The sequence below is a fragment of the Epinephelus fuscoguttatus genome, linkage group LG21 (genome assembly GCF_011397635.1).
Source record: "Epinephelus fuscoguttatus linkage group LG21, E.fuscoguttatus.final_Chr_v1".
Taxonomy (NCBI): domain Eukaryota; kingdom Metazoa; phylum Chordata; class Actinopteri; order Perciformes; family Serranidae; genus Epinephelus; species Epinephelus fuscoguttatus.
The window spans coordinates 28,996,945-29,019,228 of NC_064772.1; the positions used below are offsets into that span (position 1 = coordinate 28,996,945).

At 41.7% G+C, this 22,284-nt stretch overlaps 1 protein-coding gene across 12 annotated transcripts in view; it reads right to left on the reverse strand.

The window, feature by feature from the left end:
* ntng1a (netrin g1a) overlaps positions 1 to 22,284 on the reverse strand; it is a 140,600-nt gene that overhangs the window by 54,169 nt on the left and 64,147 nt on the right. For all 12 annotated transcript variants that reach the window (XM_049565274.1, XM_049565284.1, XM_049565281.1 and 9 more), the window contains exon 3: positions 17,744 to 18,387. In XM_049565274.1, coding sequence (XP_049421231.1) covers positions 17,744 to 18,387 — 644 coding nt within the window. The remainder of the gene's footprint in view (positions 1 to 17,743; positions 18,388 to 22,284) is intronic.

Here is a 22,284-nt window from a genome sequence, read left to right on the forward strand (position 1 = left end):
CCGAGACCTCTTTCTGGCACAATAGCGGAAAATTGGCTACCCTAACTTGGAGATAAAAAAGCTTTATGAGAAATCAGATCGGAAAATGGTTCATTGTACCCATTAAAATTGTCAAGGTTTTAATGTAACTCCCTGGTAAACATTTAGTAATTAATCATTTGGGTTGTATGGGGGTATTAATGCACTGATCATGACAGGAATCAAAGATGTTGCCTGCATTATCTTTATGTGTGTGTGTGTGTGTGTGTGTGTGTGTGTGTGTGTGTGTGTGTGTGTGTGTGTATGTGGGGATTTTAGATTGAATTCCTGCTGAACTAGATTTGGATTTATGGAACAAATATGGGATGGATATTGCCTCGAGGATATGCACACATAAACACATGCAAGCCCTTTTACACACACATCGTCACACACCCACACTAGCTTTAGTTGTGGAAATACTGTATATGATGGCAGCACATCCCATATATACCAGTGAGCCGTGAGTCGTCTTGTCATGTGGGGCACATCAGCGGTGCAGTCTTCCAGGCCATGACATAATTCTTGGCTACTAATATTGGTGAACCCACTGGGAGATAAATCAATGCACAAAATATAAGATCTGCATCATCGGCAATGCAGCACTCTGTGAGAAAACAAGTCGAGTTAAAGAGAAACCTCTGCTTCTGAAGTGAAAAATGAATGTTGCTTCATCCCTGAGAACGGGGAAAGGATTTGTTGAGGCGGAGCGCCTCCTGTCCTCTGCACCGCTGATAAAATCTTCATGTCACTTGTAGCTCTGCTCCTCATATCTCTGGACTCGGTCGATTCCTCTGGCCTGTGATAAATAGTAAGGGACTGGCTTGTACGCCTTCTGTGGGTTCAATGTCAGTGACATGGCGGCTCATCACTGGATTTTATTTGTACATAAAGCTCTCCGTGTATTTGATTTTATCTCACAACTAAGCTGTTCTCTAACATTTACACTGTAGCCAGGATTCGTTTTTCATGTTTGTTGTCACTGGGAAATACCAACAGTTGTTTTCAGCAGGCGAAGACACCACAGGTGAACATAAAAGAATTGTACTTTTTGAATGTGGACACTTTTTTTTTTCTAACCCTGTAGACACTGAGGAGCCAGGGTTACGGCAAGCTACCAGACACACTCAAGTAAACAATGCACCATTTAAAATAGTAAAAAAAAAGTCTTTTGAAGACTTTTGCTTGTTAGACCTCAAGATTACACACACTGTGTTTGGGTGAGAAACACTGAATGAAAACATAAAATTTGTTTGCAAGAAAAGGCTACAGATCTTCTCAATTAAGATAAAATTTAATCTACAACAAGAGTGCACATTTCCATTTCATTTCGTGCAACTTTTTTCAAGGTGGATGATGTCATAGTGCTTTTTTCATTTTACACAATAAGCAAAAACAGTAATAAGCTGTTTTTATTACGTAAGCCCTATTCCAGCATGACTAGTATAAACCTGAGGACCTCCAGTGATTTGTAATAATTCGGAAGGTCTTCTGTGATCATAATCCTGTGTGAGTCTGCCATGTCAGTAATTTGTCAAGTACAAATTCCATCTCATAGATTTGGAGTCATATTTTATTTTTTGGAAGTTCTTTTGTTTTCTTCCGCCTCTTTTCTTCCTCTTCCCCAGTGGAGAAACATGAAGGCTTTATTAGCAAATATAAATTAAAGTTTTTACAGTATTTTGGTTGTACAGTCAGGAGGCTCATCTCTCCACACAGCATAGAGACCCACCCCGATCAGCAAATAAACTGATCTGATGGTCTCTGCCCGCATCCAATGCAATTCTCTTCTGAGCAGCCATTGCTCTTGTCATTCATAGAAGAGATGTTACACAGAGCCGTGAAATCATATCCAAGGAAAAATGTCAGTAAATTCAAATAGTGTCATTAGATGCTGATTTTTTCTCAATGTAAGTACAACATCTTAACTGTGCAACATTTCAGTGCAACAGAGATCTTCGTCAGGCCTGTTGAAATTAACATCACAATGACACAAACACATTCATCTCTCAGGTGAGTGTGATCTGCTTGATTGAGAGTCAGTCCACTCTCAAGTTGAAACAATCAGATCAGATTGGGCTGACCACAGCTGAGCTGAATGGAGCTCTCTGACACATGGAGGGCAGGACATGTCTCCATGAAAAGGAACCAGAAACAACTAAAGTAGTACTATACAAGGAATACAACACATCAAAAGTTACATGAAATATATAGTGCAAGTCATCCAAAAATACTCACTAATAATAGAAAAAAATGTACTATATACTTTATAAAAGCATATTGTTGATGTCACCTCCAGTTAGATCTAATTTTTTAGTATCAATCATCAGGAAAAACAGTTGGTTGTTAATAGGGATGAGTGAGTACACCATTATCTGTATCTGTGTCTGTAATTGTTTAACCAACTAAATTATCTGTATCTGCATCTATATTCGAAATGGACAGTGTTAGACAGGAAGAGGGTGGAGTTGAAAATGAAACTGGGTTGGACCTAATTGGAAGTTTTTGTATCAAGCCTAAAATTGATATGGGGTTAATCAGAAAATGCTTTATGTATTACTTGTTAGAAAACTATTTACATACAACAATCTCAGAATTGAGCTTTAAGTAATTTTTTAATGAAAAGAGTATGAGATTCGACACAGGTACCCAAATGAGAGTTTCCCCCTATCAGGAGTACAGATATTGACATATCTTAGTCATACAGTACTTGTATTTGTATAAAGTACATTATCTGTGCCTTAATCCAAGTGTTCAGCTCAACCCTAGTTGCTCAAATGTTGGTTAATTTCTCGATCGTGGTCATGCAGATCCAGCGCTGGCTTGAAAGCAATATTTAGTGATCTACTGATAAGTTATTATGTTAAGTTATTATTCTCTTTTTTTTGTTAAGGGCTTGTAAAACGTTCCTCTCCACAAAGCAACGAGGCATATCTGTTTTTGAGGGGAACATAAGTGCATATATATATATAAATATAAGATCTTTCAATACCTACAAGGGGCTTGGACTGCAATCATGGAGAAGACTGCTGCATATGGCTACTAGCTAAATCTGTAGCTGATTCTATATTAGGCCTATTAGAAAAAGATTCTTTGATAGGTAAAGACTTTTTTTAAATTAACATAGACATTGAAATCTTCAGAATAAGTTGTAGGTACAAAACAAAAACTTTTACTTCAAGCTTCTCTACCACTGGTTCCCAGCTGGTCCAGCTACAGGGTTCAAATTTCTCCTTGGTCATACGGTCAAGGTCCACACAGTTTGAAATAGTCACTATCATACTTGTGTTTGATAATGTCGTTGAGCTGTTTCTGTTAAGTAGCTGTCCGTTAGTCACTCACTCCACAGCAGGAAACAGCACTTTAAAATGAAAGCTCTGGGCCAGAAATTCACTGTACTTAAAAAAAATGTGTTATAACAAACTCGACACGCTCGTGAGTCACTTGTGGTCCATCCAGAATGGACCACCGACCCACTTTTGGACCACAATCCACCAGTTGGGAACCACTGCTCTATACACCTGGAAGACATTTCTTTGCTGGACAAGCTGATAACATTCAAGGTTTCTTGGTTCTGGTTGAATATCGTCTCACCCTGTGTTTATCTACATTTTTTTGTCTTTTTTGTGTTTTCTTGTACTCGCTCCAACCTCCAACCTGGCTTGGTGCGTCTTCTAAAAAAGAAGCGGAGGAGGCTGGACTGTTCTGGTTTTCAGTCAGTCTCCACAGATGATGGTGCAGGTACATGGTGGAAGTAGGCAGGGTTATCCCGTCTGGTACGCTCTCTACGATAAGGTGGATTTCTCTAGGTGTATACCTGTCCCTTGTCAGAGTCCTCTGCATGTCTCATACTTTTTCCTTTTTGTGGATTTGATCTCAGACTCAAGTTTTTCTTTGAACTGCTCACATCGTTCTTTCAGTTCGTCTTTGTTCAAGAAGTTTTTACTGACCTGGTCTCTATCTCCTCTATCTGGTTATGTACTAGTGTTAGATGGTCAGAGAGTTCTTGTATCACTAGAACCACATGGCCAAAAGAGCACTTGTTGCTGACTTCACCGCTCTTGTCACAATATTAAGCGTGTCATTGCTTGGAACACAAAAAAGTGTTGGATTGAAATTTGCACAATTTAAATTACAGAGAGCTTTTAATACAATGTGTGGATCTGTGTGGTTCTTGCTTTAGTTTGATTTTTTGATGCAGCACCTGTAAAAGTTTTTTGGATGTGCATGCCCTCCACCCTGCTTGTTAAGGACTACATCTGATGCCACTGTCAATTTGACGCACAACACTGACATTGATATTTTGTTGGATTTAAAATGTTGTTGGGTAACCAAAATCCAACATCTTTCATATGCTTAATGTTATTTTGATGTAGAATAAAGACATTTAGTTGTAAGGTATGAAGACCCAAACATGATGTCTTTGAATATAGGATGTTTCTACTACCCACTGGCTGCCCCTTACTGATGTCATATTGTTGTCCCGTGCCAACTGGGTTCACTTATCCCTTACAAATGTGTCGCACAAAACCCAGACACAGTAATTTTAGCCCTACAAGAGAACTAAAGATAAGACAACGAATGTTTCCTTGAACAGAGTTTACCCCACATTACAATGTTTCATTACAAACATACAAACAGTATTTCTAGCTGCTCATCGAGCTTTGGGAAGTACTTACTACTGCTATTATTAGAAACAAATAGCATTCATTTGTGTTTAAAAATCTTTTACTTGGATTTTCTTTATTGCAGTAAAAGTTGTTTTTTATTCTACAACACTGTCTCTCTCCAAAGCAAAGATTGCTACTTTCACCTGGATGCCTTCCCTCACACAAACTACGCCTACAGAGGTTTCTATAGGCAGACTCCTTTATCAATGCATCCAGCCATTTCATTCAGACAGGAAATGGCTGAAAGCAAACACTCTGCTGTTTGTGTTTTGAATATTAAAAAGCAAAAGAAGAAATATCATGGGCCTTATGAAAGTACAGTACAATAGGTTTAAGCTGGATTGTCTTTGGAAAAGGGGCAATTCAGCAAACAGAGACTAAGCAGTCAAAATCCATCCTTCTTTCATCCTGCCATTTGTATGTGAGAGTGATAGTCAGCGTGGGGAAAGACAGAGGAGGTTTTAAAAAGGCAGCCAGAAGAATCTGTGCTCGGGAAAAGGTAGTTTATACATGGAAATAGTCTGGGAGTTAAAAGTCCACCTTAGCACTCGCACTCATATTCACCTTCTAAAGACACGCAGGATAAATAAATGTGCTACTCAGACAGATACCCTTGAACAATGAGAATAAAGTCGTTGTTTGTTGTAACAAAACACATTCGAAATTCAAACAAAATGTGTCTTTTTTCCTCATAACAGCAGCAACACCCAGAACATTGCACGACTTGTTTTCCTTCACAGAGAACTCTTTCCTGAACAGGGAGCTTTGGATGTTTTTACCTTTGTTTCATGTTGCTATCCACACTGCACCGAGTCTGAGTGTTACTGGTATCATTTGTATGAATCTCAGCCTCTAAATTCCTGGAAGTTGCATAACAAAATCACACCAACATGACTTCTGGTGTATGCATGACAATAGGTGCTTCAGGATTTGCAGTGTCAAATTTGGTTGGATTTGGAAACGTGACCCTAACCCTGAGTAAGCTTTTGATTGAAACAACATATTGAAGTTCAGCTCAATTTGACAAAGTGCCTGATTTTGTTGCTCCTCTGTGAGACATGGTACTGTATCTCAGAGAGGAAAATGAAAAGCCTATTTAAACTTGCCTGTTTAATTTCATTATCTGTGTTGTTTACCCTTGGGTTAGGTGAGATTAGAAACCTCTCAAGCTCCATTTTTAATGTGTATCTTAAAACAAAAAGTGCACTAGATAATGGCATATCACTTTGAAAATTGGATCTTAAACCGGCATGTAAATATGAAGTGTGCAAAAAGGTTGAGACAAATTATAACTGCTTTGGCAGGTGCATGCCAAACATCTTTCACAAAATCATGTGCTCCTCTTTATATGATATTAAGTTACTGTAGTTAGACAAGATGTGCTAATGTAGCTTTGGCTTTGATGTAACCCTGTGGGAGTTTAACAGCCGAACACCAGCAGCACCAAGGTCAAAGCTGGTATGTGGCTAAAACACAGCCTGACATCTCACACAGGTCGCTGTGAGCCTTATCGAAGATTATGTTTTTCTACATCTTAAGTGCTACATGTTGAACTTTCTAAAAAATGGCTGTGAAATGACTTCACGATACCCTCAATATTATTATGACAGTTGAGTATGGCAGAAATATGCTGGTGCCACTGCAGCGTCTACAGTCTACAACCATGCTGGCAGATTGACCTGGTCTCACAACAAACTCGTCAGACTGATGCTTGGCCAGTGGCTCTCTGAGTCAAATTCTGACACAGAAGCACCCTTTAGCCATGGTGTGAGACGTACCATGTGGCTGCTTTTTTTTTTTTGACGCTCTGAGCAAGTGCCATGGTCGGCTGTAAAGAGTGGAAAAAGTCCACATAAAGCAGATGGGAGGGGAGGTGGATGGTTCAAACAAGCTCCGTACATTCACCCACGAGACCGCTGTGAAACCAAAAGTCAATTGACTTATCTCTAAGCCCCACCCCTTTGTGATGGTCCGACAAGCTGTCGCAGTAAGCATGGAGCCCACACTGTAACTAACTGCACTCCCTGAAGAAATGTTATCATATTTTTGGAGAAATGAAAGAGTGATTGCAGAGAGAAGCAGACAGAGGGGTCTACAGTCTGTGTTTGAAGGATATATCCAGGATGTCAAACTGACTCAGCAGCAACAACAGGTTAAAAAGACAAAGATAGTTAGAAGCTAAAGCCGAACTATAGGCTACAGATCACAGTGTAAAAGTGAACCACCACATCACTGCTGATCGCCACACAAGACAATGAATATAAAGGGAAGCTTTGCTGATATTGAACCAGCTGTGTGGCATCACAGTGTGCGCAGATGAACGGTGTTTGCCACTGCCAGCACCCAGACCTCCGCCACCAGACTGGCAGGAACCTCTGGGGGAAGTCAAACAACGTTAATCTGCGCACAATGCAATGACACAGAGCTGGTTGAATATCAAGGTCAAGGTCAGAATCTCACCAAAGTTCCCCTGCTTCCCTTCACTGGTTCCTGTACAGCAGGGTCGGTCTTTGTTTCACTGTTATAATCATTACAAAGCAGACACAGCATGTGTATACATTCAGTAGGCTATATCTTCAGTAGCTAGCTAGCTAACCCTACACTTTTCAGGGTCTGATTTTGGTTTTGGAACAGGGAAGAAATGTATATCTTTTTCCAACCTCTCCAGGTAACGAGTATCATTAATACACGACGTGCCCCAGGCACAACATTTAGCTCCAAATCCACAAAACCAGCCTGAAAATGAAGGAAATCTGAAATGACTGCATTAGAGTCAATGGAGCACAGCTGTGTTGTTGTCGGACCCTGGTCTGAGCCGGCCTGATGCTACGTAATGATTGGCCAGTCTGCGTCCTGGGTAGTATACTACACTAGTGACTTATTTCAGGTGACGTTACATAACGTGAGTAGCACATTTTAAGCTAAGTATGGCTAGTATGCATTCAACAAGTAGTAACTGTACATTTCCTGTGAAAATGTGAGTTTATTTTGAAAAGACACAAGCATGTAATGATTAATGAACAACTGACATGCCTTCCCTGAGTGTCTAAAACTGATGCTAGAGGGGAACCTAGAGGTTTAGGGCCACTGACCATGCGTCTGTATATAATGAGTTGGGAGTGAGAACGTATTGGTTTGAAGCTGCACTAGGAAATTCAGCCTATGAGGAACATAGATGTGTTTTGCTATCATCATCTAAAAACTGTTGGTACATTCTGCTTAAAACCACAAATGTCAACCTTGAGCTGGCTCTAGAGTAAAAGAACTAGGATCATCCTCTAGACACCATGAATATCTGGACTAAATTTCATGATAATCTATTCAAAGGTGACCAATTTGGTGGACTGACAGGTTGACATTGTCATCCATACAGCCATGCTGCCGGCATGGCTAAAAATGTGGCTACTCACCCTAATGAGAGCTAATTAAGCATCTGAACCAAGGCTTGATTGACAGAAAAACCATCATCACACAGAATATTTTTGTTCAGCCATCCATGTGTTTGCCCTATTTTTGTCCACTGCCATAGAGGACACAGACGTGGTGACTATGGTCTGACGTTGCCGGCAGCTGTATGCAGATGTGTGTGCACAGGCAACTGTGGCCTCTAGATATGGTGCACTACGCTCTACTGCCGCCAACGTCATGCACCTCATATTCTGCCTCCGCCTATCGCATTTTTCAAATCAGCCCTCTCCTCGTATCCTTTCTTTCTTACCTTCACGGTTCACATGTGTACTGCTTGGGGAGGTTTTTGCAGCTCGGAATATCCAATTAATTGGACAGGAGGGCCAGCTTCTATATTAATACCGCCTCACACAGAGACACACCCACTGCAGCTGCCTCTCAATGGGGACACGCTGGAGTAAATGACTGTGAATGGTAAAGGTTCAACACAGGTAAACAACTGAAGACAAATTCAACATTATTGTTCTCATTATCCACATTAGCAAGCATTTCTTAAAGTGATAGATTAAAGTGGGAGCTGCATGAGGACAGTAAGAGGACTGCAGGTGTTAACACCAGTCAAAACTCTACAAGGACAACTAGAACTAATACATCATACCAGGATTTATTTCATGCAGAGATTTTTCTCTTTGCCAGCTTGCCCCTGCTTCTCTGCAGCTGGAGCTCGGTCCCAAAAACTGTAAGACGCTCTGTTGTCCAAACACTCATGCATACTTTTCAAAGCCTTATCCAGCACACACTTCCAGAGCACTGGAAAAGGGTGAGTAAAAAGTTTCCGCTACGACTGACATAAAATTTCTTTTGAGCTCCTCAACCTGGCAGACTCAAGTAGGGAGGGCGCCAGCTAGAGACGAACAGAGGGAGGAGGATCAAAGGTAGAGAGGTGGAGAAATGGACGCAAGTCAGGAGCGACAGGTGATGTAGGTGTTGATGGAAAAAGGAAAAAAGAGACAAAGGGAATAAAAAGGCAGCTGGGGCTGTTTGGTAGTGTCTCAGGCAGCGACTGACTGGCTGATTGAGCTCTGTCACTAACAAGTAACACAGATGCAAAGAGATGAAGTGAGGTAAAGTTTCCTGCTGAGATAAATGAAGGTTAATGCAGGTCAAAAGCAGAACACCCCCCTAAATGACATCATCTAAGGTCTCAAACGTCTAAGCAAATCCAGTCAAAACTGAACAAGTCTCCAAGCAAAGATACAAAATCTTGACAGGTAACCACAACCCTTCAATGAGGAGAGTGATGATATTTCAGTTGCCAACTAGAGGTCACCAGTTAATAAACCATCCTACGCTTCTTCTCCCAGTGGACCCACAAGCGTAGGAAGGCAGCTCACAGCTTCAAACTGAACTGACTCAAAACACAGCAGAAATAAATAAAAGATACACTTCCCTGCACACTTTGAAGTGAGAAGGTGGACAAACAAGAGCAGGGAGGGGAGAGGGCCATAGACGGTGATGTCACCCACTGGTTTGTGGACTCCTGTTTCAAAGCCTCGAGTCTGCCATTTGGGCCGTCACCATCTCAGATATTTGGAGCCAGACGTGACCATATTTGGATGAGAGGGTGGAGCTGAGGAGCAGGAGAGGGTCATACAGTCTATGGTGGCCCATCGTTCACATTTTAACATGGGGGTCTATGGAGATTGACTTGTGTTTGGAGCCAGCCTCACATGGCCATTCGAAGAAGTTTTTGGCACGTCTGCGTTGGCTTCATTTTTCAGCCCTGGAGGCTGCTGGAGGGGGCAAGTGAGGGGTCGGAGGGTAGACTCAGGCCATGAAACAATTTAATTTTTACAATGAGATGTCTAATCACACACTGAAAGAGTTCCACTACAATACAGTGTGAAGCAACTCTCAAAACAAACACAGCAATTTATGTTTCCGTGCTGTACTGTATGCCTTGGTCCAGCCCTTGGTTAGGCTGATATAGGCCTATAGGTCTGTGGGGGCACCTCTTATGACACACTGAGCCCCTTCTCTCTCTCTCTCTCTCTCTCTCTCTCTCTCTCTCTCTCTCTCTCCCTCAGATTCTGAAAAGTTAGTTCTTCATTTCCTAACATTCATGTCCTATTACTTCATGTCACTAACTTGACTTCTACTCCGGAGGCTTTGTGCTCCACTGTCTCACAGGTTCCCTCGAATCGCGGCTACGCCTGGATCATGTGTCGTGGTTGTGCTGCTGTCATGTTCCTGCCTGATGCCTCCTCCTACTGCAGTTATTATTTGTCATACTTCTACTGTTATTAAACACATATAATTATTATGGTCACATACATATACTATCATATAGTAATAATTTTGAGGGAGTTTTTCCTTATCCACTGCGAGGGTCATAAGGACAGAGGGATGTCGTATGCTGTAAAGCCCTCTGAGGCAAATTGTGACTTGTGATATTGGGCTTTATAAATAAAATTGAATTGAACTGAATTAAAAAGCAGTGGTGGCAGTAACAAACTACATTTAAAAATTGTTGTACTTAAATCATTTCTATTAAAAGCCATCTTATACTTTAACTCTTTGATGAATTTCCTAAATATAATCTAAAAAGTTAAAGCTAGCTATACCGCATCAGCTACAAGAGTGAAATACTATCTAGCATTGATAATCACACATTTGTCCCATTCCCATTTGTTAATGTATAATCTGCTGCATTGCTTTACTGCACAAGGTGATATTACTTTATAGCATAACACTGTAAGTGCAGGGGTCCGGGTCATAATGGCCCAGTAATTGCAATGCCATCTTTGCACGAGCTGCAGCAGTGTATGAAAATGGCCGTGTGGACAGCAAAGTGACAGATTGATAAATGGGGGCAGAATGAATTGGATGTATGATACAACCACTTTACAGCTCTGGCCTCTGAGAGGCCACCACAGCACCAGTATTTCCTCTTTGATGACTAATGGACGCTTCACTTCTATCGCCATCATCCTGCAGTAAATATGACATACATTAGACAATTCGACAATTAGCCTCATTGAAGCTTGAACTACCTCACTTAACTCATTTTTGCTGGACCAACAAAAGGCTGCGGGTTATTTGATGACAGCCACAAAACTAACATGTGGCGTGGATGTTAACAGATGGTCCAAGTAATCTGGACCTCTCGGCTCGGACTGTCCTACAGACATGGCGCACTCCCACACAATGACTAATGCAGACTGCTGATTCAAAAAACAAGGCTGAAATGCAGAGCACAGCGGAAGGTAAATAGATGCTTATGGTGGCGCGGAGAGAGGGAGACGGACAGTGAGAGACTAAGGAGGGGAGACAAGTGGAATGACTTATTCAAGGGGGAAGTGGGCAGGGAGAAACATGAAATTAGCACAAATAGATTATCTGTCGACTACAGGCAGGCCTAAGAGCAAGCCAAGCACTGTGGAGGGAGAGGGAGAGGGGAAAAAAAGCAGATTGACTTCTTGTTTGTTCCTCCCTTAGGGGAGATCTGATAGAGCCATCACTCACCAAATTGCTGATCTGTAGTTGAAACAGCTGTATCCAAAGCATGCACTAAACTACACGCCAATTAGAATGCACTGATAGTATGACCCATGCATTGTGGGAGAGATGAACTGTCTAATCTTTTACATCTGTTATATTTGCCTCAGACGAAAGCTTTGTCTTTTTTGTACTTTTGGATGTTGTTGGAAGAAGTACACACTACTACAACTTACTGACATAACAGAGTGGTAGGAAAGCCTAAAGAATTATACTTACATTTTAAGAAACATTTGCTTTCTTGCCAGAGATAGGATGAGAAGATCAATACCACTCTATATCTTTATGTTAAATATGAAGCTACAGCTGGCAACTGTTCAGCTTAACTCATGGATGTGTAAAGAGAACTGGACGCAGCATTTAAAGGTGGGGCCCTGTTCATTCCTATGAAAATTGCTCAACAGCACATGAAGCCAAAGAAGTTCGACATGCCAACAGGGATGAATGTCATCGGTGTCGGCTGACACTGGCTTTAAAATGAGATATCAGAATCGGCTAACATGCTTTTTTCTTATTTTGCACTATGGATGAATATTACATTGAAAAGCAATCTGTTTCATGTTTCCATCTGCAGGTGGGCCATCTCAATAAGAGTATGCATGTGTAATATCCTCCTGACACTTTTGTCTTGTGTTTTGTATACATTTTCAACTTTTCCCTAGCTACTTGGGATCAGTAGGACTCAATAGGTATAAAAACTCAACATTACCAATGATAAGAAAGTCCTAATGTCCTCAAACAAGTACTTCTAATCAACAGCGTCTTAGCTTCTTACTGTTGCTAAAATTGGTCAAATGTGTTGCCATATCAAACTACAAACATTATTAATCATAAATAAACAAGTTTCAACCATAAAATGTGATCAGGTTTTGTCCACTTTTGTGTCAGGATCAGCTGCAGACTGACTTGGCAGAGATGACTGCCATCTTGTTTGTACATGGATTAGTGTAGTGTGCTCTTACTACCACTAGATGGCACAAAAAGTGTCCATGAACGAGGACAACAGGTCTGAGTTAAGCAGAATGAAGTGTTAGGTCAAGTAAACCCAAAATGTAATGTCCTCAAATGAGAACACACGGTCTCTAGTAGATATATCGATATTGGTTACTGGCCAAATAAGTTGTTATATATCGGCATATTGGATCTCGGCAAAAAGTCCAATATCATGCATCCCTACTTCCCAGGTATAAAATTCATCAAATCTTCCACATTGTTGGGCACACAGAGGAGGATAGAAAACAGATACACCAAGCAGCTCCTGTTTAGAAGGAGCAGGCACACTGTAGACTTTCGCGAGCCAAGTGGCTAACTTCCGGTTTAGCCCTCTGCTAACTTGATTTGAGATAAAATGATTCAATAATGAGGCTCTTGTGACACTCAAAAAAATGTATCCACTAATATACCAGCTGTCTCTTTCTTAACTTACGTCTATGGGGAAAAGTATTTTGGGGTCCGACTTCATTACTTGATGAACCCAGAAGTAGTGATTCCATTGTTTGGCCTCTTAAATTGGAAAATTGGCTTCTAAGCCCAGCACACTTCCAAGGGTCTGGCTAATCTTAGCATACCGACTGAAGCTGTGACTTCCCAGAGTCTGGTAAGCCTGGAAACCCTACTAAAGACAAGACTCAAGGAAGTCGCTGCTCCCAGCCAAGAAATAATACAGCACATTACGCCCCCTTAACATAACTTGTCCTTTTTAGCTTAGCTTAGCATAGCATAAACACTGCCAAGAAACAGTCCGCAATCCAGTGTAAAACCACAATGTGTTATATGCAGATTTAGTCACCTTTGAACAGAACCAGCTGTTTCTAGTACTTGCGCTGAGCTAAACTCACCAGCTGCTGATGGTAGCTACACAGTTACTGTACAGTATAAACACAATCTTCTCATCTGACTACCTGAATAAAGACCATCTCGCACTGTTACGATAAGTAATGACAATTAATTACCGAAGATATAATAATGTGCTCTATTACACTAAATGCACGACACACTATCGCAGATATGCAGTGCTCTTATTGCAAAACATGCAATCATATTGTGCCAGAAACGCATCCTTTAAGTGAGTGGGAATGATGACTTAACTGTGAAGGCACGATGACATATTTACATTCTGTGGGCGGTGGCAATGAGCATGGCAACATGATTGCTACAGATGGATTTCACACCGTTTTTAGTACATATTTCGAGAAATTTGCAAATATGATTTAATGTACTTTCCGAATTTATCTCAAACCAAACAGTGTTTGAAAAATCTAAACATTTGCCTTGATGTAACATCCAAACGGTTTCACGTATTAGGTGAGCACAAATTTTCTTCCTACATTCAAATGCAGAAATTTCCATATTTTTTACAGAACACGAATCAATGTATGCTCAAAAAAGCGAAAAGAATATCGAACCTGGCACCTACATTACCCAAAATGCAACTTCACCAGTTTTGTTGCAGATTAAGGTGTATTATAGTAGAGGCTAATGTAGCCTCGAGCCACTAACTTCAAGCAGAGATAAGCAGCAGCAAACATCAATGTACTGTAAATAATTTCTTGAATACAGAGGTTTTCATATCCCTTCTTTGAAAACAAGCAGCACAACTGCTTCATGGAGAAAGACATAATGGATCTTTATTAAAGGATTGTTTTGACAAATTGTGGTTAGAGTGCAATGTTTGATTCTAAAAGAAAATGTGAATCCAGAACTGTGACATTGGTCTCTTCATAGTCACCGACATCAGCTGAGTACAAATCGTTTATTTCCGCCATTAGCATGTGTTGTCAGGTGATCGATCCAGAGTTGGAAAATGTTGTAAGTGTTGTGGACTGTTGCCAAGGATTCAATAAAAAGAAAAATGTAAGACTGGCTAAATATTAAGGCAACGAGTTGAGCCCAAAGCTCCCTTTATTTAACATCAGAATGATCTTTCCAAAGTTTTGACCAGACCGGGAACTGTCCATGGCTGTATTGAGAGATGCTGGGGTACATGGTCAGTGTGGGGGTTCGTTGCCTCTTTCCATGAGGCTGATGTGGAATCTCAAACAGAAAAAGGTCGGTCCATCTTTTGACCAGTTCGCCCCTTCAAGTGAATTTCCTGTCTACCCTGCAGTCAAAGTGTCTGTGAACCCTTGAGGTTGTTGCTGACCTTGCCTGATAATGCCCCGCGGTACATATATGCTTTGGAAATTGAATCACAACTCCCACAGTCACAAGGGTAAACTGGTGAAACAAACTTTTCTCTCCCTATCTTCTTTTATTCACTGTACACAAACATAGCATAGAGACAAGTCGAAATTTATTTTAGGATATGGGGCTTACATTACTTTTTATGCACTGACAACAGGGAACAGGTTTGCAACTAACAGCATGAGTGTGTTGCCAGATTTGGTGGTTATTTAAAATTCTGGCCTATGAAGACGATTTTTCTTGTAGATTTTGGCAAATAAAAAGCATGACGGTGGCATGAAATAAAAGTAGTGCCACCTACAGTTCTTGGGCATGCAGTTGGTGTTTGTTTATTCCTTGAGTAGCATCACAGGAATGGAATGGGGCTGGGTCTTCGTATATAATTTAAGGCAGGAACCCAGAGCCCCTTTAGAGACAAGTCTAGGAGAAATAGAGCAAGGCAGGGAACAGGGGACAGAGGCCGAAAGAGAGAACCCGAGAGCCAGAAAGAGATCCTTTAGTCGCCTGAATCTTCTCCAGCTTTAATTACACTGTATTGATCACAGGCAGGAGAGAGGAAGGGGGGGGGGGGTTGAGCTAAGGGGTGGGGGATGGGGTGGTTGACCAAATTGCAGCCTGTAGTTACTGTAAAGCATTCAGAAAAAGAGGCAGAGCAATTATACCAAAGTCATACAGTAGATAATTAGAAAATCCCTCCAACTCTCCTCACTTTCTCTCGCCACACACCCGTTTAGCCTCGCTGATACAATAAAACAGTGAGGGTGTCAAATTCATTTAAGTCACCGGGCAGTATGCATTGTTCACATCCATCTCACAGCTCCACGCTCGGTTTGATTTGAAATTCTTTGCATCGATTTTTTTCTCCCCAGTGCCTTTGGTCCCGTCCCCCCTCGTAATCAACCATAATAGAATGGCCATGCATGACACCTCTGGCTTCCCTGTAACAACTTCAGCTGCATGTTACAGATGCAGAGAGGTCTACTTCTGCAAAGTTGTGCTTCTTCCCTTCCTTTTCTATCTTTTCTAGGTTGACCTACTTTGGCAAAGAGCTTAGGTTCCTTTCTTTGTTTCTCTCACTGTTGTGGCAAGGGCAGAAAATCTGCAAGCTCTCCTACTGTATTTCCCTCCACACCCCCCCTCGCTCCTGATCCAGGGGGATGGCAGCCGAGTCCAGCACAGTGAAATATGCCAGATTCAACCTCACTGCCCCTGCAAAATCGCTCCCGTCGAGTCTCACAGAACTGTATTCCGGGGGTTAAGGAGCTTATGTCTCGTATACGACGCATGGAGAAAGGGGCTGAGCAGTGATTCGCCATGGGAGGGGGGAAAAGAAGAGTGAAGCCTCTCTGTGTAGAGTGTATCTCATTATGGCTGAACTGTGTGTTACCTTTGGTAAACAGTGGGGAACATTTCTCAGGCGAGCGTCACTCTTAAAGCAGCGGGCTGGTAAACGACAGCGGCCCGATGGTGGCGCACAGCCATTGCTCAAATCTACAGCCCCACAGGGATGTATGAGTTTGGTCATGATTAGTCAGATAGAATAAATAATCTGCGCTTATGACAGCCCCCTTCATTTCAGCGGGTGTTGAATGGATGCCCCGTCCAACTCTTTTGTGTTAGTAAATTCCCTCCAGTTATTTTTGCAGAATGACCTTCTCAATCATGAGAAAAGTCAAAAATTCAATTTCTGAATGAGGCATTCATTATCATAGCCCCTTGTGCTCAAGGGTACCTGCCCATTTACACAGCATCAGAGCCATGTGTAATATGGCTGTCCTCCATTTTAATGGCATATTAAAGAAATCAACAAATTAGAGATTCATTAAATAGCTTGAAGGCATCTGACAATATTAATGTAAATAATGTCACAGCAGCAAACACATTATTACGGCATGACAAAAACCAGTGTAGCATGATAATGACAACACTTGAGGTCTTTAAATTATTGCCTGATGCTAATCCAGGCACTCAGCTGGGATAACTTTGATTTATATTTTCACACAACCACATCGGTTAGAGCAGCTGATGTTTGCTGTGACTGAGCAGAGCACAACTGATGTTTCTATTTGCAGTCATCTTCCCAACTTTGAATTGTTGTGACGTTCCGCCACTCTGCACTTCTGTACTGCGAGCCTCTCATGTGGAAAAGCAAAACAAGAGTAATTAAATCTTCATTTCCTTCACCCCTACAACCACATTCACATCTGTTATATTGAAAAACCACACAGTGTAAAACAGATCCACTTAAGTCTATGCCCCAGTGACTCTTGTAGTAGCGTCGAGAAGCGGGGGAAGCTTTTGTTGGCCTATCCTCCAACAGTATAATAATGGCGTCTTGTTTTCATGTTATATGACCCTCTATGGAATCCGTAAATCAAACACTAATTACAACGTGCAGTGACCTGACGGCTGAAATGCTACCTCCAACGTTTTCCACGGGCTAATAGACAGCTGAGTGAATTTGGCGTCCAAAAAAAGAGTGCTTCAGCAAGCCGTAAGCAGCTAGGTTAATTAAGACATGCTGACAACTGGTGAACTCTGCACATCATTATGGATCCGCTGCCTAATTGGAAGGAATGGTAATGGTAAACGCATTTTTCTTCACTATTGGGTAGCTGTACTGTCGCTGCAATAAAACCACAGAAAAACCACTCAAGTAGTCCTAAATGTGTTCTTCCAGAGATTTAGTCCACCCATAGCTGGTCTGACCTGGTCTGGCTCAACAGAGCAAAAAAATCTCTCATTGAACACATTAGTTGATTGGTGCAAAGTCCCTAACAAATTTGGGATTGATTAAATTACCAAAACCATTGGCATGCACATGAAGGACCTCTATGATCCCTAGGTTTCTGTTTCCCTGCTTGCTTTGCTCAGGTGGCATGTGTACAGAAGAATCCATGTCTTACCTGCCCTGGACTTTGATGTCAGAGATGGCATAGAAGTATCTGGACAGGTTGTTCTCATCAACCATGGTAGCTCCTGTGGCAGGCCTGAGCAGACGGATTCTCAGGTCTGTGATGGTAAAGAAGTCCCGCAGGTTCTTGGTAGTGTCCAGTTGGCCATAAAGCGAAGCCATGTTGTGAAGCCGGGGCCCAGCAAACAGCGCAAAGCGGTCCTTGATCTCAAAGCGCACTGTTTTGTCATACTTCCACACATAACCTCGTGAGTAGTCCTCGGTGCAGATGATGTCCAGCAGGGTATGCTGAGTCAGGTCCTGCACCGTCTTGGGCTCCATGGTGAAGGCGTCCAGGCAGTCAGTGGCATAAAACTGGTACGGCTGCCAGGTGCGTCCATAATCCAGAGACTTTTCTAGGACCATCTGCTCAGGCCGGCCAGACTCAAAGGTGAGGACGATGTCATCGGTCAGCTCGATGGTCTTGTTCCAAGATAGTGTGATGTTGACAAGGAGGGCCTTTGGGTACTTCTTCCAAGATGTGGACTGCCAGAAGGTTGTGGGGTTACGGCCCTCGATGTCAAACATGAGCTCTGGAGGGTGGGCGAGTTCCTCTGTGCTGGCGTCACATTCGTTATTACACATGTAGGGGTTCTCCTGCATAGAGAGGGAGCAGAGGGAACAAACAAAGAAGGAGGACAAGGTAATGAAAGGTTGTTAGTCTTGGTGAGAAATCACAAATCATTTTCAGAGTTGATTATGAAGAGAGCTCAATGTAAGCGCGTTTTTGTCTCTCTCACATACACCACTGTCATTAGGAGAATCATTTAGGGATTTGTAAAGCCCTAAGCTGAATCACAATGAGGGTATCATGTGCTCTGCTCAGCGTAGTGTGCAGTCATATATGAATTTTTGAAGGAACATAGCTGTATGTTACACATTTATCTTTTAAGAGTCTGCCAACACCTCTGTTAACTCTCATCAGTGCAGCTCATTTACTTCCTCTCAGTTGCATTGTTAAACCATGTCACTACAAATGTCACATCATTCCCAGTCATGAAATTAAGATGCCTGTTTTCTCCTGCTTTCCAATGTTGTAATCACAAGAAGTGTGTGCTGTTTGTGTCAAATGGCCCAAAGGAACACAATTCATAAAATTAATTGCGTTGGAAAAAAAAGCAACAGTCTCTTTTTAGTCATGTTTTTGCAGAGTGATCTCATGAGCTCTTCACGTTTCTCCAAGATTCTTAGGTTGCTGTATTCATTTTTCCCAACTTGCTTCATTAACACTGAGCACATTCACTCTTCAAAACAGGTTGTGCACCTGACTTGTCCTAAATCTTTTGGACCATTTGATCAATTCAGATATAACTTCATTTATAGAGGACTAATAGATCTGTCTATTTTCATCCCTCGTGTCTGATTTGACTTGTGGTTTTCAGAGTTTCTTCTCAAGCTTTAAATTCATCACATCCCTTGCTTGAAAGAGGTCTTTCCAAAAACATTTGTCCGATTTACCACAAATCATTACCAGGCGATGTTCTCTCCTTGCTCCCTGGGGGCTCCATCTAGCTGTCAGGGGGAGGAGGCACTCCTCCAAGAGGACCTTTCAAGTGCTACAAGCTCCAATTTATCAGGACAAGATAATCCACTACTTGATTAGGTGGGAGATGTCACCCTGTGCGTGCGCCTATGTGTGTGTGTGTGTCTGTGGAAGCGAGCGTGGCGATGTGGCGAGGAAACAGGGAGAAGAGCAGGCCTCTGATGTAAGACAGTCTAATGAAGCGTTGAGGCAGAGATCGAGTAAGTTAGAGTGAGAAACAGCTCCATTGGGCTAATAAGCTTTGCAAGTTTTTCCTCGTCCTCCAAGGCAAGGTGACAATGAAACAGGGCTCTGTCAGGCCTTCTGACTGTTGGAGGGCCCCATTAATATCCTGTCTGGACCGTCCCCTACGGGCTTCTCCCAGCACTGGACAGCGGTGGCTGGGAGGAGACGAGGAGGAAGAAAGCAGAGTGACAGTGGAAAATTCCACTTGGGTTTTAGTGTACCATCTCATGGTGGGAGGTTAGGTGTGCCATTAACTGCAGCATCTGGTGCACTGTGTATCCACAGACAGATGTGTAATAACTCATAGGCGACAGTTATGCCTGCTTAGGGGGCGTGCACACTCTCTAAAAAACACACTTGGCATGCAGGATGGCCGACTGTGTTGCTGTGGCTTGTTGGAAATGTGCATTCATCGAGGGAGACCTAAAACTGTTATTCAATGACGGTGGAGCGCTCTGATCAGAGCACAGGTGTAGACTTGGGAGGAGAGAATAACATGTTCCTTTTATTGCCCCCATTAATTATTGTTAATTACACTGTATTTCTACTGTATCATACTCACTGAACAACAGAAGTACTCTTACACAGGTGGATTTTTTTGTGACAGCACTTCCTCTTTCAAAAGGTGCTATTATATGCTTGAAATCTCAACGTTTTTTGAGACATTTATACTTTAATTAAATCTCTGCCTTGAAATCAAGTTTTCTGTTAAACAGTATTCTATTTTCACATGGTGTAATTATATCCTGACCCTCATTAATGCAGACTTTTCTACAGTAAATTTGCTTCATTCTCATTTATAATTACTGGAGTTCCTTTACTCAAGAATAAGCTGAAATGCCTCAATGTAAAAAAAACTCCACAACAAGTAAAAGTCATTGTTCAAAATCTTATTTAAAGAGTAACTTAACACTTTTCTTTGTTAACATCCAGTGGTTTAACTCACTTTGCTGCAGTGATGTACATGTGGACTCCAGGGCCCGTGACATCACTGATCCAACTGACCAACATATTTTCCACTGCAAACTCATCAAATACCAACGCTTGATCAGCTGCCCTACACGTCAGATTATGACACTCTAGGTACCCCTCCAGTGTCACTTTTGGAAGTTCAGGGACACCACATTCTCACTTCGACCTTGTCACATATTGACGTTTGGACATAGACTTTCCACGTCCACATTCGACATGCAGAGGTACCCTAAGTTCTGCCTGTTACATGCATTGTCTTCTTTCAAAATACACTCCCATTTTCACTGGAAATTTAACATTTATATACAGTCTTTTTAAAAATAAATGCACTACATCTGTACAACACTGCAAATTGATGTTTTTTGCCTTCAACAATAAACACATGTGGTTAGGTTTAGGAAAAAAGAACAGGGTTTGGCCTTAGAATCTTACAGAATGCGAACAACGCTCTCTTGGGTGAAGGTGGATGTTTGTTGGACCCATCCACCACCACTCCTACCCGCCCCACTCGGACTTTTGCTGCCTTAACTTTCATCTTTGTCCTGCTGCGTTTGCCCCTGACGCCACCGGGTGGCGTTGAACTATAACGGCAACCAGCTGCCTGTCATGCCAACATTACAGGAGCCCTTTTTTGGTTGGTTTCTGATGCTACAAGTCACAGCCCAAGCGCCGGTTTTCAACGACTTCAGAGTGAGACCAGGCTCTCAGGGAGGTCATATCAATTTATGTTTGTTACCTGCATTGTGGCTTTTCAAAGTAAACTTCCATTTTCATGGAAAATGTATAGTTTCTGCACGTTAAATGTATGCAGTCTCTTTTCAAAACAAACTCAGAAGGGTCAAAAACTTTGTTTTTAGTTTTACTTCCTTTGGTTTAAGCAATAAAGTACGTGGTTAGGTTTAGAAATAAGCTTTACGACTTGGCTTCAAAAAAGTATGTTTGTTACTAACGTAATGTAACATCACATGACAAACATCACATATCACTATCCTCATTCATATTTTAAGAAGCTACAAATTATATTCAGCCACAAAATAAACCTGAAAAGCTGGAAATCAGAACAGAAGCACAGAGAGTTGTTGTGTACAGATGATACACCGTCTCATTGGTTACATTGCAAGTAGTTGGCTGTTTTAACTCGTCTCTGTGCAAATCTTTGGTATGAACTGGGTTTAAGGTATTATTGGATTATTCATATTGATGCGTAAATATATAAGCAGCATTTTCATGTTGTAGCAAGTTCAGGTGAAGCTCATTTTAATTACTTTATCTACTGCTGGGGAAGTTCATCTCGCACAATTTATCATACTGTAAATAATCTTTACAAGTATTGCATGTAAAATCTTAATCTGCAGAGAACATGTAGGTATCAGATGAATGTGGAGGAGTTGAAATATAAAGTAGCAGAAAATGGAAATACTCAAGTAGCCTACAAGAAGCTCAAAATAGCACTTACATACTGCTAGTAAATGTTTAGTTATTTTCCTCCACAGCCTATAAATAGAAGCATTTTTTACACTATTAACCCAAAACACGCCCAAACCGTTGCCACAAAAAGACGAGCTGTAGCCTCTACCTTTGACTTTGAGTCAGTAAGCAAACACTACATAGGTTGTCTTTATGTGAGGTACATCTAGTGATCAGCCATTACTGTAACACCCACACACACTCACACACACACAAACTGCATTCCTCACCAGCACATCTCTGTAATCAGACAAAGATGTATCCCTATCGATCCCTGTGGCCGAGTA